The sequence below is a fragment of the Cucurbitaria berberidis genome (assembly GCF_010015615.1).
Source record: "Cucurbitaria berberidis CBS 394.84 unplaced genomic scaffold K460scaffold_4, whole genome shotgun sequence".
Taxonomy (NCBI): domain Eukaryota; kingdom Fungi; phylum Ascomycota; class Dothideomycetes; order Pleosporales; family Cucurbitariaceae; genus Cucurbitaria; species Cucurbitaria berberidis.
The window spans coordinates 3,697,859-3,722,498 of record NW_024468938.1 but is presented as its reverse complement, the minus strand read 5'-3'; the positions used below and the strand labels follow the sequence as shown (position 1 = coordinate 3,722,498).

General features: G+C 50.9%; 8 protein-coding genes across 8 annotated transcripts; 5 read left to right on the top strand and 3 right to left on the bottom strand.

Annotated features, from left to right (window-relative positions):
* Window positions 1-287: 287 nt before the first annotated feature.
* K460DRAFT_290521 (uncharacterized protein) lies at window positions 288-3,801 on the top strand (the record flags this gene model as incomplete). Its single annotated transcript, XM_040929204.1, has 2 exons — window positions 288-3,565; window positions 3,684-3,801. The coding sequence occupies 2 exons, from the start codon at window positions 288-290 to the stop codon at window positions 3,799-3,801; spliced, it is 3,396 nt and encodes a 1,131-aa protein (XP_040786611.1).
* Window positions 3,802-4,684: 883 nt separating this feature from the next.
* Window positions 4,685-6,084, top strand: K460DRAFT_368907 (NAD(P)-binding protein). The gene has a single exon (XM_040933866.1). The coding sequence runs from the start codon at window positions 4,814-4,816 to the stop codon at window positions 5,780-5,782; it is 969 nt and encodes a 322-aa protein (XP_040786610.1). The 5' UTR covers window positions 4,685-4,813; the 3' UTR covers window positions 5,783-6,084.
* A 938-nt stretch (window positions 6,085-7,022) lies between these two features.
* K460DRAFT_156384 (uncharacterized protein) lies at window positions 7,023-8,773 on the top strand. Its single transcript, XM_040926848.1, has 6 exons — window positions 7,023-7,274; window positions 7,374-7,399; window positions 7,549-7,571; window positions 7,672-7,802; window positions 7,915-8,030; window positions 8,083-8,773. Exons 1-6 carry the CDS (start codon window positions 7,199-7,201, stop codon window positions 8,401-8,403), a joined length of 693 nt encoding a protein of 230 aa, XP_040786609.1. The 5' UTR covers window positions 7,023-7,198; the 3' UTR covers window positions 8,404-8,773.
* Window positions 8,774-9,143: 370 nt separating this feature from the next.
* On the bottom strand, window positions 9,144-11,097 carry K460DRAFT_287881 (MFS peptide transporter; the record flags this gene model as incomplete). Its single annotated transcript, XM_040929004.1, has 6 exons — window positions 9,144-9,757; window positions 9,808-9,962; window positions 10,017-10,385; window positions 10,438-10,660; window positions 10,717-10,830; window positions 10,881-11,097. The coding sequence occupies 6 exons, from the start codon at window positions 11,095-11,097 to the stop codon at window positions 9,144-9,146; spliced, it is 1,692 nt and encodes a 563-aa protein (XP_040786608.1).
* A 2,620-nt stretch (window positions 11,098-13,717) lies between these two features.
* K460DRAFT_289005 (kinase-like protein) lies at window positions 13,718-14,590 on the top strand (the record flags this gene model as incomplete). Its single annotated transcript, XM_040929093.1, has 1 exon — window positions 13,718-14,590. One exon carries the CDS (start codon window positions 13,718-13,720, stop codon window positions 14,588-14,590), a length of 873 nt encoding a protein of 290 aa, XP_040786607.1.
* A 62-nt stretch (window positions 14,591-14,652) lies between these two features.
* Window positions 14,653-15,114, bottom strand: K460DRAFT_408355 (uncharacterized protein; the record flags this gene model as incomplete). The annotated part of the gene is made up of 1 exon (XM_040937154.1): window positions 14,653-15,114. One exon carries the CDS (start codon window positions 15,112-15,114, stop codon window positions 14,653-14,655), a length of 462 nt encoding a protein of 153 aa, XP_040786606.1.
* Window positions 15,115-18,458: 3,344 nt separating this feature from the next.
* K460DRAFT_419013 (monosaccharide transporter-like protein) lies at window positions 18,459-20,816 on the top strand. The gene is made up of 4 exons (XM_040937976.1): window positions 18,459-19,261; window positions 19,312-20,172; window positions 20,233-20,363; window positions 20,417-20,816. Exons 1-4 carry the CDS (start codon window positions 18,756-18,758, stop codon window positions 20,626-20,628), a joined length of 1,710 nt encoding a protein of 569 aa, XP_040786605.1. The 5' UTR covers window positions 18,459-18,755; the 3' UTR covers window positions 20,629-20,816.
* Window positions 20,817-22,413: 1,597 nt separating this feature from the next.
* Window positions 22,414-24,289, bottom strand: K460DRAFT_408353 (CRAL/TRIO domain-containing protein; the record flags this gene model as incomplete). The annotated part of the gene is made up of 4 exons (XM_040937153.1): window positions 22,414-23,424; window positions 23,494-23,859; window positions 23,913-24,054; window positions 24,117-24,289. 4 exons carry the CDS (start codon window positions 24,287-24,289, stop codon window positions 22,414-22,416), a joined length of 1,692 nt encoding a protein of 563 aa, XP_040786604.1.
* Between the last annotated feature and the right edge of the window lie 351 nt (window positions 24,290-24,640).

Below are 24,640 nucleotides of genomic sequence, written 5' to 3'. Positions count from 1 at the left end.
GACAGCGTGCCTGCGGGCTATATCGACACCACGACGGCAATCTTTCCGTACTACGCCCCAAAGAAGATTTCGGCTACCTCTTCGACCTCGTGAGCGCCCTATAGATGTTATTCTGAAGCTCTCGAATCACGGTGGGAGCGTGAATGACGGCACGCGCATCCCTCAGCGACTCACCCGCCTTGCGGCGCGCCTTCACCTTTCGCCGGTGGGCACTCTGCGACTATATCTATACCCGCGCACGATTCAACTTTTCGACGTAATATCAACCTAATCTCTCAACTTCGTCGATGCCGCACGCGACCATGGACGGCGATCGTAACCCTCCCCCGACCGTGAACAGCGGCGCTGCGCCAGATGACGTTGACTTCAATACACTGATCGCGCAAGCGCAAGCGGGCGCCGCAGAGGGTGAGAACTTTCTCGATTCTATCAACAACCGCCCACTCGACGTGGGCGAAAAGGCGGACGATGCGATCGACTTTGAGGACATCGGAGATGACGATTTGCCGGACGAGGAGTTCGGCTCTGATGACGGCGACGATTCGGGTGCTCAAAACTTCAGCGGAACCACGCTGCAGGACTCCGGTAATGGGCTTGACAATGAAGACGTCGGAATGGATGACCTCTTTGGAGATGACGACCTCTTTGGCGATAATGATCTCGGTCTCACCAGTCCTGTGCGGGAACACTCACATCATGAGGATAAGCCACGAAATTCTGTTGAAGGACTTGGACACGACGGCGCGAATAACACTGGCGATGGTATGGCGCATTCGGGTTTTCGCCATGTCCCATACGGTACCGCACAACAGGAGGAAGAAGAAGATGACCCGGAGTTGCGCGAGCAAATGGCTTTATTCGAGCAAGCACGCCGCGGAAAGGATGATCAGGCGCCGCCCCCTCCCAAGACATCGAGAGAAGAGTTCGAGAGAGTGTGGCCCAACTTCGAGCCCGACAAACCCCCGCGTTTCTTCAGCTTGGTACCTCGAAAGCGCGCGTTTTACATTCCTAAAGTCCCGCCAAAAGCACCCAAGCCGATGGTTTTCACGAAGCTTAGCCTCGACATCGCAGCAGATCAAGAGAAGAGCTTCCGGCTGCCTCCAACAACAACTACCACAAAAACCGGGCGGCAACAGGAGGAAGAGCAGGGCGGTCTAATATATATCACAACCGCTGCCGAGGAAGACCGCCAGAACGGCGAACAGCTGGAGCTAGAGAACCTTGAAACATTCGACGAGCGCGAGAAAATTGGGAATGTCTCGTGGAATGACCTCACCATCGCCTGCGAAAATTGGGATCTTCCTGATGAGACAAGTGAGGCGACTTTATCAGACAGCGAGCAGCTTCCTACACCGGACGACAGCATGCAGGATATCGATATGGAGCATCTGTCACCGAACAAGAAACGGAAGCTCGGAAGCCGTGAGAAGTCCATACATTTCTCAGTCTACGATCACATGGACCTGCCCACCTGGGATGACCCTGAGCTTGAGACTGCTAGACTTTCAAAGAAGATCCTCTTAGACATGAACGATCCACGGCTACTGCTCGATGTACAGGAACCGAGCGCAGAACCCCAGAAGCCTCGGACTACCGGTCTTGGTCTCAAGCGTGACAACCGCGGTAGTCTTGCGAATCCAATGTTCAAGCGGTACAACATCTCCAATGACGAGGCGTACGACGCGCTCAAGGAGAGCAGCCAACAGAAGGTTCGTAGTACGATTGGCCATATGAATGTTGAGCACAGTTTGCCCGCCTTGAAGCTGCAATATCCCTTCTACAAGGTTCTACTTTCCGATCGCGAGCTACGGTCGTTCCACCGTCCTACCGTCACGTTTAAGCCTGGTGAGCGGGCTGGCATCTCCACGCTCAAGTCGGTCAAGAGAAAGCACAAGAAAAACCTCAAACCTTCCGAAGCTTTTGCTACGGCCGAAGATCTGAATATTGGCGACAACTCGGATCTTCTCCTTGCTGAGTACGCAGAAGAATACCCGACGACATTGTCTAACTTCGGCATGGGTGTCAAGATCCTCAACTACTATCGCCGCAAAGACAACGACGATACTGCACGTCCTAAACCAGACGATGGCATTGGAGAGACTTCAGTGCTCTTACCGCAAGACAAGAGCCCTTTCTCCCTGTTCGGCCAAGTCGAACCAGGTCAGCAAGTCTTGACGCTTCACAACGCCATGTACCGAGCTCCTGTGTTCAAGCATAAACCCGAGTCGACCGACTTTCTAGTGAGCAGAAGCTGGACTGGAGTTAATGGCCCCAGGTACTACATGCGAAACATTCCGAATCTTATGGTCGTGGGCCAACAGTTCCCTTCAGTGGAGGTGCCTGGCACACATGCTCGAAAGGTTACCGAAGCGTCGAAGAAGCGTTTGAAGATGCTCGCTTTCCGTCTATACAGGCGAGGCCAACAGAGAAGCTCTCGGCAGCCTTGGGTCAGTAACGAGATGATCAAGCAGCATCTTCCCGGAACCGAGATCGCCCAGAACCGTTCCAGAATGCGGGAGATCATGAAGTATCAGAAGGACATTGGTACATGGGAACCAGTGCCAGGCGAGACTATTCCCGAGGAGCCTATCCTACGAACTTGGATCAAACCGGAAGATGTCTGTCTTATCGACTCAATGCATGCTGGTGACAAGCAGCTTCAAGATGCTGGTATCAAGTCCAATGAAATCAGGGATGATGAAGAAGAACAAGACAACGAGAACGCTGATGTTAAGCTGGCACCCTGGAACACCACCAAGAATTTCTTGAATGCCTGTGCGGGTAAGGCCATGCTGGAGCTCCATGGTGAGGGCGATCCCACCGGTCAGGGTCTAGGTTTCAGCTTCATCAAGGTCTCCATGAAGGGTGGTTTCAGAGACATCGGCGAGAGCGCAGCAGATCGTGTCGACGCCAAAAAGCTGAAAGAGCTCGGTGGCCACAGCTATAACGTCCAGCGACAGCAGGTCATGTACGAGAACGCCATCAAGCGCATTTGGAACAAGCAAAAAGACTCGCTCTCTGCCACCAACCCGCCCTCAGACGTCGAAGACGATGTCGACGTCGACTCCACCACGCAACCCGGCCTTGCCCGTCAACGCTCCGAAGTCGGCACACCCGCCGCCGTCCTCCGTGCCGACGATGACACAATGTCCCAGTTCTCTCGTAACAGCAATGCCGAGACGCGTGGCAAGAAACTCAAAATCACACGCACTATCAAGAACAAATACGATGAGTACGAAGAAGTCGTCGAGGTAATCACTGACCCCGAAGTGATCAAACTCTACCTCAAGCACAAGAAGCAGGAGCGCCTGTTAAATATGCGTATCGACGAGATTAAGCCAACCGGCGATAAAGAATATGACAATGCGCAGATGGCGAAGTTGAAAGCCGAATACGCGCGTCTCGCTCGCAACATTGAGCGTCGCGAGGGCCGTGAGAAGGCAAAGGGGATTCATAAGAGTCAGACTGGTGAGGGTGGTAGCACTGGCGGGCCGGGCAAAGGTGGTGCAACACCAAGGAAATGTGCGAATTGTGGTGAAGTTGGCCACATCAAAACCAATAAAAAGTGCGTAGGCAAGAGCGTTTCTTTTCCCCTTTCTACGATCGACTTAAGGTCGACTCTTATGCATAGCTTCCACACTCTTCCCGTTGTCACGGAATTACTGCTAACGATCTCTAAACAGGCTTTGCCCCCTGCTCAACGGCCAGAAGAAGCAGAGCGATACGTTCAGGGACGCATCGGCTGCGTCGCCTGTTACGACCGTCCCTCCTACACCCCAGTTTGCCGGATCCCCAGCATAGACCTAAGCGAGGTCAAACTGCTATACTGAACAACGGGGGGAGGCAGTTGCACCACCAAATCGGTGATATGGACGGACACATTGGGTTTTCCGCGTCCATCGACTGTTTCCAGGTTTTATGTAGGTATCAAGGTCGAGGTCTGATTTTCATAGTGCATAGCAAGGCGTTGGTGGTGATTATCATCAAGAGCATGACATACTGGGTAGGCACTGTTAGTGTCTGATTGCATTGGGTCGGGCGTTATTCTTTCTAAATATCGCCTGCCTATAACATTGTGATGGCGGTGCAACATCAGGCTTTACTACGTTATTAATTAAAAACTACCGAGGATATTGGCAATGATTATGAGATTTTCCCTATACAACAAGACCTCAACACTTGTACATGATTCAACCTTTCTTGCACCCTTGATACATGCGAGGACAATGAAGTGAGACGTTGAACAACCTTTCCCCCAAGATTTACCCGCGAAGAGGCATCCTTTATAAATTACAAGAACTATTTTAGATATCAAAGTAACGAAGGCATAACTGTAGGTGTCAATAAATTCTGACTGTCACTAATGCTCGAGGTGCAATAGACTAGAGCTGATAAAACGGTGCTAGTGTGCGCCGGTTGGATTCTCTCCGCCTGATTATCTGATCATTTATGATCAGACGTACAACGTTCCCCCGGCACAGCCAATCAGCAGCATAACCTCGTTCAACGCTAGCTGAATGCGGTGGACCACTGATGTAAGATGGCGCCGCGTTGCTTGGGTGAAGGAGTTAGGGTCCGATTGCATCGCATCATTGCAGTGGCGCGGACAAGATTCTATGGAGCAAAGAAGCATAGTGGATACGGAAAGGGGGTGACGGTGTATAAAGAGCATCAAGAGCCATCACATATTGTTGGGTATTCGATTACAACAGGAGTGACCTCTACACGTCAACATCTGAGCTTCTTTAGTTTAGTGTTTACTTGATATTGTTTTACTCTCTTTTTCTGCGCAACCTCATCAACTTCAACCGTCATGTCCACTTACGCAACCTCGATTCTTATCACGGGCGGAACCCAGGGCATGGGCTACCATACCGCGCTCAGTCTCGCCAAGCAACAGCCATCAACCCTGATCGTTATCGCCTCTCGTACAGATCCCAAGAACGCGGCTGCCAGTATCAACAAGTTACTGGACCAGTCCAACGTCATATACATGCCCCTCGACCTCAGCTCCTTGGCCAAAGTGCGCGAATTCGCCACACGATGGGACACCGCAGGCCATCCTCCCATTCAAGCCTTGGTGTTTAATGCAGCCATACAGTTTCCTGGAGGAATTGAATATACACAGGACGGAGTCGAGGCCTCTTTCGGCGTGAACCATCTCGGCCACGCGCTACTATTCCATTTACTAGTGTCGAAACTGACGAACGACGCAAGAGTCGTGATCGTGAGCAGCGGCGTGCACGATCCTTCGTTGAAGTGGGGCTTATCACCCGCATATACGACGCCGGAGGAAGTTGCATATCCGAAGCCCGAGGCTATCAAGGGGAGCAGTGGGCGGGATAGGTACGCAACTAGTAAAGTTGCGAATGTGCTTTGGACACTCGCACTCGGCCGACACTTTGCGTCCCAGCCCAGTCACAACGATAAGACCGTGGTAGCGCTGGACCCAGGTCTAATGTTCCCTACCAACCTCGCACGCAACGCATCGTGGATTGTCCGCTTCCTCTCCCTAAATGTAGCGCCTCGACTTGTTCCGTTGCTGAGGGCGGTGGTCAGTAGCAACATCAACTTGGCATCGGAGAGCGGAGAAAATCTGGCGTGGTTGGCAGTCGGCAACGAGGTCCGAGGTAAAAAAGGTGTATACTTTGAAAAGAGGGGGGAGCATTGTGTCAGCAAGCAGGCTGAACAGGAAGAATTGCAAGAAGAATTGTGGAGGTGGACGATCGACAAGGTTGCGGAAAGTCCAGAGGAAAAGGCACGTTTTGCGAAGATCGAATAGATTGGCCTAAACTAAGATTCGGGGAGTTTGGCCCTATTGATTCAAGGATATGGGGAAGACTGGTGCATGTGGTACGATGTGCAGATGGAGAGCACAGCGTGTTTTGAGTTAACCGGATCGGCGTCTTGAGTTGCCTCGGGATTTGGCTTGTAGTGAACACCTGTTACTTCGTTAATAGTTTTGTTTTTTCTATATCTCCATAGTCTGTTAATTAAGAGGGACATTGATATCTCAACCAAGAAGCCATCAAATTCAGGGGTTGACGATTTGAAGTGCGACCTCCGGATTCGACCTAAGCGATGACCGCCCCCTCTGGGCTGCAAGCGGACAACCAGCCAGCCTGTAGAGTTCGAAAATGATGTATCCTAAAAGGACGAGGCATGGCCAACAGCCTGTAAATGAGCCGTGAGTTTAACGCAGGATCCCAAGGCAGAGACAACGTTGAAAGAAGATTGGGTCGAGCGCGTGATCACAGTCTCACCTGATACAGAATGACACGTCATGAAAAGTGACGAGGAACAAACCAGCAACAGGAAAAGTGGCAGTGAAAAGTTTGATGATTGAAGCGAAGAAGCGTCTGCGAACAGAATGAGCCCTCTAGCCTTCACCAATACGCTGAGGGAATGGAGGTGGGTGGGGTCGAAAGTGTTGAGGCAAAAGCGAAACACCACAGCGTCCGGGAAGGGCGCGACGCGCGAGAAATCAAAACACCAACCCACAACTTGGAACTTGGAAATACGGGACCTGTCGATTGGAAGACAGAAATAAGAGAGGGGTAACCGGCAAGTGTCCACTGTCTGAAATGATCCATTAGATGCACCGGGCGTTCGAGGCAGTCATTCTTCTACCAGGTGTCGCGCAGAGGCGCGGATTCTGCAGCAACCGTCCATGTTCGAGGATACGCAACGGCAGCAATTCTAGGTTACGTGCACGAGTAATTAGTAGAACTGAAAACGACGAAGTCAACTGGTTTCTTTGCCCCTTAGGCATGGTAGCTGACAGTGTGTCGCGGCAGGCCAAAAGCGTCATGGGTGGAGGGGAGCATGACGAAGATGAAAGGTAATGGGGGGATGAAGCGGGACTCGGGACATACCCGACAAAAGAACCATACAGCTGTCGCGCCGCGTCCAGCCAGCAGGCGGCATTAGTCTAATCCGAGATCAAAAATGGCCGCAGAATACAAAATCTTTCCTAAATAGGAATGGACGACTTGTGTCGCTTGTTGTTGATCTGAATGCACCCGGTCGTTTTGGCGTCCCTACTTAAGGCACCTTCCCCGCCCAATCGCGCAGGCAGGCCATCCCCCATCGACTCCGAACGCTTCCACAACATCCATCTCCCTATCGATTTCGACGTTTGACCCCTCGTTGGAAGCATCGGTATCGCGTCTAAAACGACCTACAATTACTATTCACAATGCCGCCCAAGAAGAGCTCCGCTGCCGCTCCCAAGAAGGGCGCTGCAGTCGCGCCTGCCCATGGCTCCTACATTGGTACGTCGCTCCATGCTCCCTATCTCGACGCAACCGCGTCGCATTGCGAGCGCGTCTGTCGCATCGTGTTCGCAGGCCAATACTGACTGTTTTTACCAGATATGGTCAAAGACGCTATCATCAACGTAAGTTCATCCTCCCAGGCGCATCGTGAGCCCCGCACCTGGGCTTGCGACGCCATCACGCCAACTTGGGGCGCAAAGCACAACGCAGCCCCCTAAACGCGTTACGGCTTGAAGAATATGGTCACTGACATGCTCTGTGCACGATATAGCTCAAGGACCGCAACGGCTCAAGGTTAGTCTCCCCATGCAGAAGAAGCGCTTGGTGTTGTCGCATCACGTCATGCTTTCGTCTCGAAGCGCCTGGGAGCCCTCGCTGACCCGCATCTAAACAGCCGTCAAGCCATTCAGAAATATGTCCAGGCCAACAACAAGGTTGGTAACCTCAGCGAGACCGCATTCAGGAACCACGTAAACCGTGCCATCACTTCTGGCAAGGACAAGGGCGATTTTGCACAACCCAAGGGTAAGTCGTTCACGCCACCAATGTCGCGACACACGACCGACCACACATTCCTGCACGCGTTTGACTATGATTTCAATAACTTCAGTCTGAACGTTGCTGACGCGTCATATAGGTACCTCTGGTCCCGTAAAGCTTGCCAAGAAGGAAGCGAAGCCTGTCGCCGCCACCAAGAAGGCCGAGCCCAAGACTGAGAAGAAGGCTGCTGCACCAAAGAAGACTACCACTACTGTTCGTCCAACTCTCTCTCTTTCTAGTTATCTCACTAACCACTCCCCCGTAGAAGGCTAAGGCCACTACCAAGAAGGCGGCGCCTAAGAAGGCCACAGCCGCAAAGGCCGCCCCCAAGAAGGCTGCTGCTGCTGCTAAGCCCAAGGCCAACGCCAGCAAGCCCCGCAAGACCGCCGCCCCAGCCCCCGCCGTTAACGAAGAAGTATCGCGCGTCCTCGGCAAGACCAAGTCCGGTCGCGTCACCAAGACCAAGGCTCCTGCTGCACCAAAGGCGACAAAGAAAGCTGCACCAAAGAAGGCGGCTGCGACGAAAAAGACCACCCCCAAGAAGAAGACGACACCCAAGAAGTCTGCACCAAGGAAGTCAGCATGAGCGTTCATTCTTGGGCGTTCTGCTCTTCTTTCCTGTTGATTTCTTCTCTCAAACTGGCGTCATGTGGTGGGCGTCGACGCGTCGATCTTCTTCCGGTCGTCGCTCTGTCGCGCCGCATGAGCTTGTATCGTGATATCCCTTTTTCTCTCTCTCTACAACTCCGGAGCTATTTGGTGGGACGCGGGATGGGCATGGTACAGGATAGGATCGGGTGTTCATCTCTGTCGGTATATCATGTTGGCTAGGCGTTTGGGCGCGTATGTCACTGTGGAATTTCTCTTGTTTACTAGTCGATTCGGGATATTCTTCCCGACAAAGGAGTAAGGGTAGCTACGACGTTATGCTATCGTCTCAGACACGAAAATCAACTCATAATTCAAACGTTGCGCGCTTCAAATATCGGTGATTTCGACGCGTTGTTTTGATGAGGTCGCGCAAAGGGAGCGAGGCACGTGATGAGTGCAAGGGTACGCACAGGGACGCTGGAGCGTATCCAGTTGGCGCGTCGCTTATGAAGCCTTTCACTCGATTGGGTTCCGAACGGCCTTTTAGCTAAAGCTCCATTCAACGCTGTCTGCAGACTCCTTCACAGTACGCAACTATCTCAAGTGCGCTAATAAGCACGTCCCTTCCTAAAAGACAACTAGACAGTTGGCGCAAGTTTCCTCCAGAGACACATTTAAAGAGCTTTTGCAACATTTCGATCAGCCCTTCTTCCTAATGTCTATCTCCTAACGTACCTAGCTCTTTCCTTTCTCCCTTTTCTCCCGATTGGACCACCAAACACCCACAGCGGCAACCGCACTGAACCCCCCAGCAACAACATAGTTCCACACCAACATCGGATCCCGACTAAGCGGGACTAGAGTCTGTGACAGTGCACACCCCAATGCAATCGGGAAGTAAAAAAGCGCCATGACCAAGCTCCGCATATTGCTGGGTGCGTTTGCATACGCATACTCCATTCCCGTCACTAACGCGAGGACCTCACCGTTCGCAATGAAAACGTATGCGGGGACTTGGATGAAGACGGATATTTTGGTGTCAGCGGGGTTTGCGATGCAATGGTTGGCGTGGGAGCCGCACAAGCTGTGCGCATAGATGAAGTGTTGGTTTACAGCGGATATGGCCATGCCAATTGCAGTAGATAAAAAGCCGAGACTGATACGTGTGGTGGGCGAAGGATGGATTCCAAGACATGCGAGGCCGGGGTATATGACGTGTGCGTAGATGGGAGAAAATATAAGGCAGAAAATGGGGTTGAAGTTGACGAGTAAGTCGTTGGGGAGACCATTCAGTTTCAAGGTTGCCGCTTGGGATGTTAAGTTTGAGGATAATTGGCGGACGGCTGGCCCTGTTGGTTGTAAGTAAATGGATGGTTGATAGCCATGGGGATGAAAGTACAGTATAAAGGGTACCAGCAAAAGACTTTACAAACCTGTACCCCGCATCTCACTTCATCAACCCACGAGTCATCAAACGTCATCCACGTAGGGCAATTCGCAATGTTCGATGGCTTGACCCGGTCCCAGAAGTCAGGTTGTTGGATGCTACGATACCTACGCAACACGTTAAACACAAGTCGTCGTCCTGCGAAGGCGACCTAAACTTACGTCCTGATTGGATTCCAGGACCACCGTCCCTTCATCGACAGAGCTAAAAGTCTCATTGCCTTCCCAAAGACGGGGCTTTCTGGACTAGCGGTTGTATACGAACCGCGAAATACCCACAGTATCAATGGACAGAGCAGGAAGATAACTGTGGGAACAGTCCATGCAAGCCAGAAACCGATGTGTTTCTCACAGTACACCATAGATACCATGCCCACGACGGATCCGATGTTGGCAAACGAGAAGAAGTATAAGAGCACCCGGGAGCGTGCTACTTGAGGGTCGAGAATGACGCGTCGTCCCTTTCTGTCGGTTGAGAGTTTGAGGTCGGTGATGGGAAGTTGTTCTAGTAGTAAAGGCGTGATATTAGGCCTGGTTCAAGATCAGCGTAGTCTCCATGTGCTGTGTTGTTACATGTACTCACTTGATACCGCCAAACCCAATCCCTAACAGCAAAATCCCTAACAAATAAATGGCCAGCGATATCGAGGAATGCACAATTACCCACGGCAACGCGGCAATTGTGAGAACCACGTGAGCGACAATGGTAACGAAATTTGCCCATTGAAGTGTTTTGTACCGACCAAGATATTGATCCGCGACGAACGCGCCGAGCAATGGTGCTGTACCTATCCACAGCGATTTCGCTAGTGCACAAAATTAGCATATCTACGTCGGTTTTCCTCAGGAAGATGTCACAAACCCATGTTGATAGCGGTTGCTTTTTGTTGCCCCAAGCCCAAGCCTCCCGATTGGCCTTGGAAGCCAGCACCCGTGGATGAGCCTGCGGGAAGAGGCCATTGGAGGAAGTTGGTGCCTATTTCTTGCGTCAATGAAGCTCGAAAGTAGTGTTTGGGTGCGACTGACCGACGACTAGAGTGCCATGTAGCGACAGAAACTCGGCCATCTCTAGCACAGTGACTGCGTAGGCGGTCCACGGTATCTTCCCAGGAACACGTCGCAGGTTGCGAAGATCCTCCTCCGAAAGACGGTCTTCGGCATCTCGTTGAGATACGTTGCTGTTTGAGGAGCCTGACGACTCAGTTCTTCCTGAGTTCTTCTCGTCCAAGAGCTTCTTCGCCATTGTTGGTGGCCGTAGAGGGTTTCGTGGAAATTGACTGCCGCAAAACTATTTAGCATGGCTGGTGACCCCGCTCGAGGACCCTAATTTGGCTTCCGTCATTGAGCGAATGCGGAGGTTTCGAGTGTTGATGTATGGTTACCCCAATCTTATCTAGGTATTAGCGTTACCGAATACCAGGAGCAGATGAAGCTTAACAACTGTTAATCAATGCAACACAGTCCATACTCACATATCTCATGTTCGGAAGTGAAGGCATACTACTATGCCGTGACATGTCGAATGCGATATTGATGTAGTAAAGAACCGGCTTCGTAAAGATCGTATGAGGTCTCGCGTCACCGCACATTGTGTGTTGGTTTGGTTGAAGTCATTATGTCGACGCGAACCACACAACATGAATGCAATGGCAAGGGGGAAGCAGGAGAAAAGTAAGCAATGCGCATGATTCTAGATCCTATCAGCATGATATACATACATATAATAAACCGACTCACATCATTTCATCCGATTCTGAATCTGAATCTGAATCTGATATTGTTGCATCAAGGCCACTGCAATTTTCCGTAGTGTACCAGGACTTGTTCCATGGTACTCTTCAAACCTCGCGAACCCGAATGAGAATAGACGCCACACCACGTGAAGGGCCGCCACAGAAACTATCACACGAATGGATAGGAGAAAAGATTAACAAGAATCGCGACATTGTACTTTGAAATGTTGGTGATGGTGTACTTCGACGGTGTTATGAGTGGGAGATCTCACGTAGTTGGGTTGAAAAACTGCGGTAAGAGGGTGCCCGGTGTGCTAAAATTTGATATTAGGTTGGCTTTTGTTCGGCTCAACTTACAGATGATAATATTCCAACTCTAAAACGCCGCAAGCTCATGAATACGCTTGCACACATTATGGTTGTTCCAATAGATGGAACAGGTCAATGCCCCGGCTCTCTCACGGTATCTATTGTTTCGCACAACGATATATGGGTTGAGCAAATGAGGTACGTCAACATTACAAATCAAGCAGCTTGTAAAAGCGCTAGGAGAAACTAGAAGGATCATTGCTCTGCAGGAGGCGAGGTTCCGCGCGCACCACGGATGCCTTCGATCGTGCCGTAACCGCTAAAGTTAGCGGGATAGTTAGTGTGTAACACACCAACCGATCTGGTTTCGCGCTTGTCGTCGTTAGAGGTCAACTTCAATTGTACTCACCTCACCTTATTCCACCGCATCTCTGCCATGAACTGAAGTCATCGATTCATCAGCTCTGCCCTTAGCAATTTGGATCAGTCTCAGAGCTATCTCGCCAACCCCCCAAACTTTTGCCCATGTATCTACTCAACTCTGGTGGCTCGTGCATTGTGCATTATGCAGTTGAGCAAGACTGCTCGACGTGGTATTGCTAGTCACATAGAAAATCAAAAGCGCCCACGCCCCAGGATCACCTTTTAAGCTATTGTTGATTCTGTAAAGGTCCTGTAAGGTGGATTAAGTGAATGTAATACGTACTGAGATCTGGATACCGGGCTTCGAGCGCGCTTTTGTACCCCTTTAAATGTCTATGATCAATGCATTCAAGGTATCCTTTCATACTTATAGCCAAAATTTCTTTTAAGCTTTTAGGTTAGGCGGCTACCAGTTCAGATAGTTCTTGTGATGTAACGCCGGCTCCACAAAATGTCGAGACTGATTTTGAAAGTAGCGGCAAGCAGCAGCCAAGCGAATTTCCTACAAACAATGAATAGATTAAAGCCTACAAAGGGCAACGTATTGGCAAAGAAATGTTCCAAGACTTGAATCTTAGCATGAACGCATACTAAAATGGGCTATCCAAGAAACGAGCACTCTATTTTCGTCCAACACTCTTTGTTGAAGGTTTAATTTAGTACAAGGAACTCCACAGCCATACTCCGAACGAGGCTGCACCTCTGGAAGTTCCTTTGTTCCATACCACAGACGCCCCCTTCGATTCGTGTGTATATCCTCATGCCTTGTTCGTAAAAAGCCCTTGCATTATAGAATGTGCTATCAAGACAAGGAGCAGTCGATATGCGTCCAACACTCTTTATTACAGGCTAATTAACGTAAGGAACTGCGTAATCATGGCCCGAACAGGGCTACGCTTTGAGAAATTCCTTTGTTCCATACCACGATGTCCTAACCGTTTGCGAAATTCTTTCCAGAACGCGAAATTGCGCTTTGCATTAGTTTTCATTGAAGACAGATGACATACAAAAACCGTGCGATCATGAGAATAATTTGAGTCTGCTTTTTAGAGGATTATACATTTCCCCCCCAAATACTGTTGTCGGCACTTCGAAATGGCGCCTTACGATATTAGTTTCCATCCTAAAGATCTTATTCCCAATGCTGTATTCAGTCCAGAAGGAGGAGTTCTGACCGCGGAGGAGAAAGAAAAGCTGAAAGGCGTAGATCACTATGCAGGGGACACTACTCTTCAGTTATGCCGAGCTTGTGGCTGGACTTCATACCACGAACTCTGCACTTCGTATCTACCGCGGCTTCGACTTCTCCACACGAGAACCAACAGCGGTTTGTGGATTATGGGAAATGACTGGTTACTTTGGGATCGCTCGAAAGACAAGATGTCGGGTAACGACTACATGGTTTATCAGTTTCTTAAGGAACAGGGCACTCAGAACATACCACTGGTCAAGGAGATGCATCAATATGGCAAACCAGGAGACCCATTTCAATTCACGGTCATGTCTCGAGCTAAAGGAGTGCCGCTGCACAATATATGGAAAGGCCTGTCTCCCGAAGAAAAGCAGGGCTATGCTCAACAGGTCACAGCAGCACTCCGAGAACTACGCCAGCACACGTCACCGGTTGCTCGGCGGATAGATGGGAGCCCTCTCATGGACTACATCATAGGACAATGTGCGCCGCCAAGCATGTGCAAGCAAGTTGGAAAGACTAAGGAAGAATGGTTTGATGGTATGGCTGAGGAGCTTCGAGTTGGCCTCTCAAACTCCGAAAAACTCAATAGCGACGACAAAGATGTCATTGAAGCGAAGCTACAGGAGCTTAAGGACAACTTTCCAGATGGGGGGCCATATGTCCTTACGCATGCTGATCTTAACTTTGGCAACATTATGGTCCACGACGGGAATATCGAGGCAATCATCGACTGGGAATCTTCCGGATACTATCCCTGGTGGGTTGAGCGCTGGGCATCCTACGTACGAACATTGCGTTGTGAAGACTCAGATGAACTGTTTGATATTGTTTGGGCAGAGCTCGACCCAGACCTTGATATAGAGCAGTTTGTAAGCAAAATCCTCGACCCTGTCGAAAACGTCATCAGCACGTGGAGGTGCTGCCCTATTGCGCACACTGAGTCTCATGACATTTGGATGCGCCCGGCTTGGTGTGAATGTAAACCAATTGGAGGGCTGATTAGGAGGAAGGAGTGGGACTCGGAGCTAAAGCATTCCATCGGACCGCAAAGGAAAACTTGGAGCAGAGACAGATAGGCGTATATTTTAGAACGGCAACAGTCCAGATCCTAGTCAGACTTAGAGAAGGAATCTTAATATCACGGTTGGAATGGGAGGGTCTTACCAGGAGTTTGATCCGGATCTGCAGCTAGTATATGTCTGCTAGCTGCCCGAAACTCGGCAATTTTGTTGCTGCCTGCAGGCGGGGGCACTGTAGCTACGCTGTCGGGCACTCCTTCAATTGATAACCGAATTTCCCCGTTGGTATCCTTGATCAGTATAGCCTGCATTTGATTTGTTCCAGCGCGTATAACGACTGGCGTGTCGTGTTGAAGTTGCAAAGCGCCAACGGCATCGTCGAGGAGGGCTGCATTGAGTTTCACGCAGCAGAACTTTGTTGCGCGGGAGCCAAACGAATAGATGCAGTAAGTCAATTTCTTGAGACCAATTTTGCTCGGCGGTATTTCGGCTGTGCAAATTGCGCAGATTAGAGCCTGAGAGAGGTTCTGATGTTTGCAGACCCAACATGTGTTCCAGTCCACACGAATGAGGTTTGCCATGATCTCTCCTGAGAGGGGGGCACCGTGTGATTGCGTTGGGGGGTGGTTAGATACTGTCTGCTCGTTGTTGTGGTGCAGTATTTGTAGATTCTGGTCGAGTTGGAGTGCATTTAGCAACACAGATAAATAATATTTATAGATGTCTACCTCTACACACTGAATCATATTTGGGTCGTCTTCAAGACAAGTGCTAATACTGCGACTTCAAAGTCCTTCATGGTCTCTGTTACCTGAGTCCGACAAGTGAAGACTGTCTCAGCACACACCCGTTATGACGATGTAAGATTGTAGTCACGCTTCTTCCCTCACACGTCAACTTTGCCTCCACTGTCTTAACCCGGGTCAAGATCATGGACGCGGGCGATGACAATCGGTGACCCTTAGTCTTGCTCGTTGATACAGCATCTCAGAATGTAATATATGTTGGGTAGCAACTTGGATTGGCTTGGCCACACTTTAGCATATGGTATAGGTGAGAGGTTGGTACGAGCACAGGACGCATGAACCAAACCATCAGTTCCTTGCTTGGAAGCGTGGTTTGCTCCTCTGGAAGTGTAGAAGATAACTCTTGAAACTGTGCATGTTTCTCTTCCTCCGTACAAAGGTACGAGCAAGACTAGAAAGCCCCACAGGGGAGCTATTGTGGCCTGTGAGGTCATGCATGCTTTTGATGTTCCTTTTTTGTATCTTTCTTCATTTCGGATAAAGGAGCGCTCTACCTTCTGTGGCAGCTAACGAATGACTCCAATGGTTCGAGACCGTCGAAGGCCATAATCGTTCAGGCTGCTATTTTTATATAGTAGCTGTTTCTTCTGCAAAACCCTAAATGAGCTTTGGGCCTCCAAAGCGTGAGCTTGCGTGACGTCGTAGTTATCATGGCTCTAATTTCCTTCAAATAATGTAGAGTACGATATGTCTTGTCGGCGAGGGTTTGCTTCTCAGGTCATATGTGCTTGGGAGAAGTGCACAGAGCGGAGATTAGGCATGAAAGCGAAGAGAGCAAGATGCAGAATCAGGTGTGTCGCAATAGCAGACCTTTGCGAGGTCAGGAATTACTCGAACGCGCCGTCCCCACGCTAGTACTAAGGTTTCAGCGTGGCGCGTTCACGTGCTAAGACGCATTACATGCGCATCGTCGTGTCACCCGAAAAGGTGGGGCTTCGCGTGGAGGATGAGTAAGTAGCCGGGTAGACTATAGTCCCGCCATCTGGAGATGACTCGAGTACTCCGTGTCCCACAATTCCGTCGATATGGGATATGGGGAGACGCTACAGGAGACGGAAGTGGAGAGAAGAAAAATGGAACCTTCGTTCGAGACTTTACCCCTCTTCGAACACGCCCGGACGTCTATTGATGAGATGCATCAAGACGCAAATCTGTTAGAGGCAGATGTCGCTTTAGCGATTCGCAAGATGACGGACCGTCTTGCTGACGGCATTATCCACAAGTGCTCTCGTTTGGCTGAAATGCCGCATTAAAATGGTCGCTGCTCGTCTAACGCACAGCTGGCGACTGCCTATCCCGCCTGAGTCGCAGAATTTTTTTCTTGCACTTAGCTTCACAAAGCTTTTGCCAATTACGGTCCAAGTGGACCTCTCACTCCTTCTCGACTCTTGCAAAGCATTTGGTAGCCGAGCCTCTGAATCATGTCCCTGTAGGATTGCCGTTCGTTCATCCCGAGGTCGCGTTCGGGCGCTAACCGATTCTTCGCGGACCAGCGTCTTTCAGAAGCCTGGCCGGGTCCCCGTGGAGGTTTTGGCACGTCTTTGGTCTTTTGTGCAAGGCTTGTCCTCGACTTGAGAGAATCAATAGCGAAGCGATTACATGTCACCAGCGCACCCGCTAGAATTGGACCCTCAAACACTGACAAATTATCCAGACCTGAATAGTCACCAACCGCGGGACCAAGCAGACAACGAGGCTCTATGACACTAGTGGCTTGCAGCACGCTCTGCTCCACCGTTGTTGTGGTGGGCGGATTGTCTGCTGATGCCATGAGGCGGCGCGAAGTAGTGTAGCATCGCGTTTACGGGCCCCGTTCAATGGCGGGCGCATCCCCAGAAACAGACATCGAGGGCGTCTGGTGACATGCATGTGAAAGCGGTTAGCGTTTTACAGCTTGCCATTCGTTCACTGTCGCTCCGGTGTCTGCAGGCAGCGACAGCACGCCTGAGAACAGGGTTCTCCAGATGTGCGGCACGGCTGTGGCTAGCCAAAAGGAAAGGTGACAACAATGCCAACGCCACCACCAGTCTTAAATGAACACCACGAATTCGTTGGCCGTATACCGTTCAAGGAGAAGACCAAGGCGGCTGCATCGAGCTCTTAGTGCATAGCAACGAACGGGAGGCGAAAGAAAGGATTCCCAGCTAATGCTGATCTACTGGTGGTGGTGCGTGCGAGTACTCCAGCATTCGGCACGGCTGTTTGTTATTGGAAACGTTTCTCCTGTCACCTCCTCCTGATCCTGGCGTAACAGAGACGCAGAGGACCAATCAACATACACAGCGGTATTGAACTGCCTTCCCGCCAGTAAACATGGAGATGCACTCGACGCACTACCATGCTGGTCAAGGCGGGACACGCCTGTCACGCCTCATGACTTGCTCCGAGCGCTGCATAACCGTCTGCATTGATGGATCTGGACATGTCGGACCGTGTTCTTAGAGAGAGCGAATATATCAGGCATCTTCTGCAAGCGAGATCGTTTGTTCCTTTGATCAAAGTGTCCGAGCCAAGACAATGTGAAAATAAGAAAACACCGGCGCCATGTGGCTTTCGGCATTCGCGACAGACGCCGACCGTCACCAGGACAGAGCTAACTAAATTTACGGTCATGTGCTCCTTGTCCATAATGAACTCGGAAGGGATACCAAGGTCGGCCCAGCAACTGGTCAAAAGGAAACCGTGGATGAGGGCGTCCTTGGCTACCAGGGTAACTGTTAGCGCTAACTTACACGGGGCCATCTCCCTTTTATTCGCCCACTATCTGGCCCCCTTGGCTCTCTGCAAGGATGATTGAAGAAAAATCTGCAGGTCTTGCCCGCTAAGACTGGCTGCGGGTGTAGCTTGCATGAGCTTGGCGCCCCGGGTTTCACGGCCTCCCCCAGGTGTATCCATCCGTATCCCGGACCAACTGTTGTAGCTGATCAAGCGACCCGGTCACCTATGCGCGGCGATGCATACACACCCTGAGCCTGAGGTTTGATCGCACCGTAGAACATGGGAGGGTCATCACTCTAGGATCGATCTCGATGAGAAGCAGTCTCAGCCGCGTGCCAGCGGGAGACTCAGATGAGCCCACCACCCGGGGGGCGGCTTGTCATGGGCGGCCCATGGGGTGGCAGCAATCCTTCCAGAAGTGTAAGATGCGGAGTAGGAGCCCTATCTGGCTTAGGCTGAAAGGTGCAATGTTACTGTACCCATTATCCAGAAAGCCACACGCGCGCACCGTGCTGCAGTATCACTGCTGCAGGAAACCCGATATTAAAAGCTCGGGAATCCCGCATTGCTGATCGTGTTTTCGCAGACATCCCCAGCTTCCTCCTCTTTTTACTGCTGCACGGGACTCCTCTTCTTGATTGGAAGAGCCCACATCTTTTACTTTTCTAATCAACCTTGAACCAAGACACCTCGCAATCATGCCTGGAGGTGGAGTTGTCGCCGTCACCGGCACAGCTGACATCAATCGCGTCGAGGCGCCTGTTACCGTTCGTGCCTACCTGATTGTTGCCTTTGCAGCTTTCGGTGGCATTTTCTTCGGTTATGATACCGGTTGGATGGGTGGTGTCCTGAACATGGACTTCTTCATCAACCAGTACACTGGCTACGAATACCCAGACGTCAAGTTCCCCGGCGCTGGCAAACTGGACGCACAAGTCGTCGCATACCGAAAGCAGTTCTTCAGCATCCCCTCATGGCAGCAGTCCCTGACTACCTCTATTCTGTCTGCCGGTACCTTCTTCGGTGCTATCATCGCCGGTGATCTTGCTGACTTCATCGGACGTCGCTTTACCATTATCCTCGGATGCGGCATCTTCTGCATTGGTGGCATCCTCGAGGTTGCCTCTACCGGGCTCGGTGTTATGGTCGCGGGTCGTCTGATCGCTGGTTTCGGTGTCGGTTTCATCTCCGCCATTGTCATTCTGTATGTCAAGCTTCAGTGCTCCCCAAAGATGCGCCTGCTAATCCCTCCAGGTACATGTCCGAGATTGCTCCTAAGAAGGTCCGTGGTGCCGTTGTCGCTGGATACCAGTTCTGCATCACCATCGGCATCCTGCTCGCCAATTGTGTCGTCTACGCCACCCAGAACCGTCGTGACACTGGTTCCTACCGTATTCCGATTGCCGTCCAGTTCTTGTGGGCTATCATTCTCGCCACCGGTCTCGCTCTGCTTCCCGAATCCCCCCGTTACTGGGTCAAGAAGGGCAAGCTCGACAAGGCTGCACATGCTCTTGGCCGCGTCCGTGGCCAGCCTCTCGACTCTGAGTACATTCAGGACGAACTTGCTGAAATCATTGCCAACCACGAGTACGAGATGTCCGTTGTTCCCCAGACCAGCTACCTTGGATCCTGGATGGCTTGCTTCGAGGGCAAGATCACTAGCCCTGCCTCCAACAAACGTCGTACTATCCTCGGTATCTGCATGCAGATGATGCAGCAGCTGACCGGTATCAACTTCATTTTCTACTTTGGCCCCGTCTTCTTCACGCAGCTCGGCTCCATCAGCAACCCCTTCCTGATCGGACTCGTCACCACCCTCGTCAACGTGCTCTCCACTCCTGCTTCCTTCATCATGGTTGAGAAGATTGGACGTCGCCCGATTCTGATCTTCGGCGCTGCCGGTATGGTCATCATGCAGTTCATCGTTGGTGCCATTGGCGCGACCGCTGGCAAGAACACTGCCGACCACCCTGCCAACCCCAATGCTACCAGGGCTATGATTGCCTTCATCTGCTTGAACATCTCCGTCTTCGCTACCACTTGGGGTCCTGCCGCTTGGATCGTTATCGGCGAAATATTCCCTCTCACCATCCGTTCGCGTGGTGTCGGATTATCGTAAGTAAACCCACATGTTGATTCTGCTTCTTCAGATAAAATACTAACAATAGATTGCAGCACCGCTAGTAACTGGTTCTGGAATTGCATCATCGGTGTCATTACCCCCTACCTGGTCGCTGACAGGCCGGATTCCGCGAAGCTGGGCTCCAATGTATTCTTCATGTGGGGCGGACTGTGCTGCATCTCCTGTAAGTCATCAATCTTGCAATTCTGATCTAGAATGTCGCTAATATAACTGTAGTCCTCTTCGCCTACTTCTTCGTCCCGGAGACCAAGGGTCTTACCCTCGAGCAGGTCGACAAGATGCTGGAGGAGAGCACTCCTCGCACCTCCCGCAAGTGGAAGCCTCACTCGACCTTCGCGGCTGAGATGAACCTTGGCGAGAAGAACATTGAGATTCCTCTCGCAACTCAGCATGTCGCTGGCAAGAATGAGACGATCTCCACCGTTTAAGCGCAATTGCTTCGGTTACGCGCAATGGTTGGACATGGAATACGTGCAATGGTAATGTAGGAGATGATGTTAGTGGATGAGTAGAACGTAATGTTGAGCTACGATGCTGCATTGATTGTGGTGGAGTAGCTCTTGTAGTATAAATTATACCCTGAGCTAGTTATTATATGACTAGCATCCCCTTTGCGAATTCCTTCTTACTCTTGTTCTACGCAAAAGCAATTGTGCACTGCATCTAACGTGAACCCTTCTTGGTCCTACCTCCATGAAAGAATGGTGTGTTCCAACATGGATCTTCCTTGTTCTAATCCATGAAAAATAGTCGTGCGCTATATCCAACCATAACCCTCCTTGTTCTTATCTTCACTAACAATCATGCGCTGCATCCAACAAGAAAACTCACATCCTACTTCGTTACGAGTGCATCGACGATTTCCATCTTTTCAGTATTTGCAAACACGCAACCTCGAAATAAGCTTGCCACGCTACTCTTCTCCACTGTTTCCTTCCGCTCCCGCTCCAGCACCGTCCCACGCCACTACCCTGGAACGATATACCCGAACCATGCACCTTGGTCCACGCACACACGTGTCACCAGTTTCACAACCTAGGCACAAAACAACTTTCACCGGTCGCGAGTCCAGAGCGCTGTTTTCGCCTACACCCGGTAACACAACGGTGCTACGAAAGGTTGCATGGGCTGACAGGCCGGACGTACGAAGCACAGCCCGGCGCTGAGCGTCGACGTACAAAGGAGATTGGCACTGGTCACAGACGTCGCACAGCATGCGGAGGGCACCAAAACTGGACTTCGGTCTGCAAACACGGAGGGAAAACAATCTATTAGTAGTAACAGTGATGGTGATGGAGCAAGACAGGAAAGGAGGCAAAACATCATCGGACTTGGCAGCAACGAAGGACGTTCCAAAACACACCCAATCTTACGAGTTAGGAGTCTGTTGCCTCCCAGTAAGCTGACTATAGGTAGGCCCGCACATGGCAGTATCAGGCTTTGCGTCAAGAAGGTTGTACTGCGAGGGCCACCACTATGACTATACGGTGTAGCTTTTCCAGACGCTCAAGTCAGTGTAACACTCCGTTAATAAGACAGCGGTGAGGACTGGATGAAGCTTGGGATAGTTGGTCTTTGCTATGATATCATTTAGGGTACAATTTCCAAGCACATCTAGACGGTTCTGCGTTTATGTTAAGTCACAACCTAATGCTCTGAGGCGATTAGACCGCACCTAGAGGGCCTGCATAAAATCGCTGAAAGTGGAGAACAATTGACCATGATAGGTTGCATTTGATAACTTTGAATCATTCTCTACTACAATCTTCCCTCTTTGTGAACCCTTTCTATCCCTTCCCTCACAATGAGTACGCTTCTTACTAGACATTTTGAATCCTCCAATTGTCTCAAATCCCACCCTTTCCAAACTCTTCTTTTTGTATCTTAATATAGTCTAGTCTAATTCCCTCTAATCCAATCACTTAACCTCCCCTAACTGAATCTTTCATCATGTGGAAATACAAGCATACATAAGAGAGATATAGTAACTCCCATTTAGAGTTATTAACTCTCTTCTTACTTACATATCCTCATCACAACAAATTGCTAGGTCTAATCAGCATTCGAACAAAGTCTTCAGGAACCTCAGTATTTGAGCCCCACGTCAATCTTAAAATTTGGAAAATGCGTAGATATTTTGAATGCCTGTATGCAACAGTCTACAACTTACGGATATGTGAATCCTCTCAATGAAATACCACGATTCAAATGGCCTACGATTTACTCATGCTTTGATCCCTCAAGAACGCTTCTACACTCTGGTCTTTGGTCGCATCAATCTTGCGATCCATCTCCAACTCTTGCGGACTCTTTGATCTAACGGGCTCCTCAACTTTCTCCTCCTCCTTTTTGCTCCCCGTCACGGCGCCGACCAAGCCACCGACCGTTGATGTGACGGTAGCAGATGCCGAAGCAGCAGCATTTTGAGCTTGTTCGAGGTATCCAGGCGCAGGAGGCTGCTCTGGCTGAGGGAGGGGCTTTTCTTTGGGCGCCTGGCCGACGGTGTTGGGTTCTATTGTTACTGTCTTATCGCCGTGACCGTGGTCGTTTACAGCAGCGTGGGGAGTGCCGTCGGCAAGTTGACCGGCAGCATGTGTGTAATTTTGTTGCTCATACCTTAGCTCACTTGTCCCTGCTCTCACAGGCAAAGTCGATGACGCGGGCGTAGCAGACGTTGTCAATGATTCGGATGGGGTTGAATCCGTATCAGACGGCGGCGTATCGATATTCGCTTCGTCGACTACGCTGTCGGGTGGTTGTGTCGCCGTGCCCACCGTCGTAAGAGGGTCCCCAATTTGGAATGCAGGCGTGTTGGGTGCTGGTAAATCTCCGTCCTTGTAGCCCACAGGGTTCGGAATCGTAAATACGAGCTTCCTCCTTGGCGTCCCGCTCTCACTACCCACGCCCCATGCCTGCATCTCTCCGTTCAGTCCTTGCTCGAACTTTATTGGTCCGATAGGGAACGTTTTCCTCCCATCTAGTATAGATGGGTTCTCCCATTTGAGCTGCGCGTCGATGGTGGGTTCGATGTTTGGCATGCTGCCCCACTCAAAATCGAGGCCGCCGCCATACTTCTTGGGGATGTTCTCGTGGTCGATATATTGGGAGAGTGTGGGGTAGACGTTGGCGGGGGAGAGGATGAAGATTTTGGAGACGGTGATGGGGTCGAACCAGCGCTTGACCCAGCCCCAAACAGTGGGGAAAAAGCCGGGTGCACCAACAACCTGTGGAAACTGTTAGCAATATACTTCTATTTGAAACCACGATGGGGCGTTTGGGCATAATGAGCGTACGAATATCCGATCTAACGTCTCTGGGTAATGCGCTGTCGCCAGGACTGAAGCATCCTGCATGTGTCCCTTAAGATTCCAGAACTGCTTCAGGCCCACTCCACTAATATCGACAATGTTGTTGCTTTGTGAAATAGGAGTCTCGGGGTGGTTGCGAGGGACCATGGAGCATAGCGGCGTGACGAATCGTGTCAAGGACTCGTACAGGGCGAACAGGCGGATATTCTTGGTCGCAACATTGGGTAGGGTCGTCTTGGATTTGGCGAGCTGCTTCTCGTACGAAGAGATGTTCTTTGTGTTCAAAGGCGAGACTTCGAAAAGAAAGAGGGGAATGCCGCGCTTGTCGCGTCGACCGAGCCACTGGGGATACTGCGCGAAGCTGTCAGACATAGCCTTGGGCCAAAGTGAGCAGAATTTTGTACCAGACGGCGCGTTTGCTCAAACTCTTCTACCTCGATTGTATTGAAGATTTCACTCAATTGGTTATCTTTCCGCCAATCCTCAGTGTCTTTGAACTGTTTAAAGGCTTCGTGTGGGATAAAACGGCGCGCGCGCAGAAAGCGCCTGTAAGCTGTCAGCGGTGCCCCCCCGCTAACGTCGCAACAAGCTGGAGAAGGTGAGCATACAGCAGTGTCTCATCGTCATGGCTGGCTGCTTTTAGTGGCGATGTAGGCGTCCAGTAGCCTGCCTCTTGGATGATCTTCTTGAACTCGTCGAGGCGGGCTTGTTGATTGTCGGAGAGATGAGAGAGATGCCCCGCGGGATACTGCATCGACTCGACCCTACTGAGGTCCGCCATGATCCGCACGTGTTGCAAACAAGACGGATTTAGGAATGCAAAGGTAATGTGAGGAAGAGGAGAGCAGTCAGTCAGGCGAAATATCCGTTCTCTAGGGCGTCATGGTGTTTATGGAGCAGCAGCGGCGGGTAGCGGCATCGACGTCAGTTTAGTGCGCCAGTTCTGTGGTCTGCAGATGGCCGGCCTCACCAAGAGCGAGCTTCGGCAACGGCCTTGGGCGATCCGGACGAGTTATGGGCCGTCTCGGTGAGATTGTGGCATCGGTGGCTTGTAGCTGACTGTCATGATTGAACGCAGTGGGTTGCTTTGTTCACGATAGGTTCATGGTGGTGCTGTAGGGCGTTGACGTCT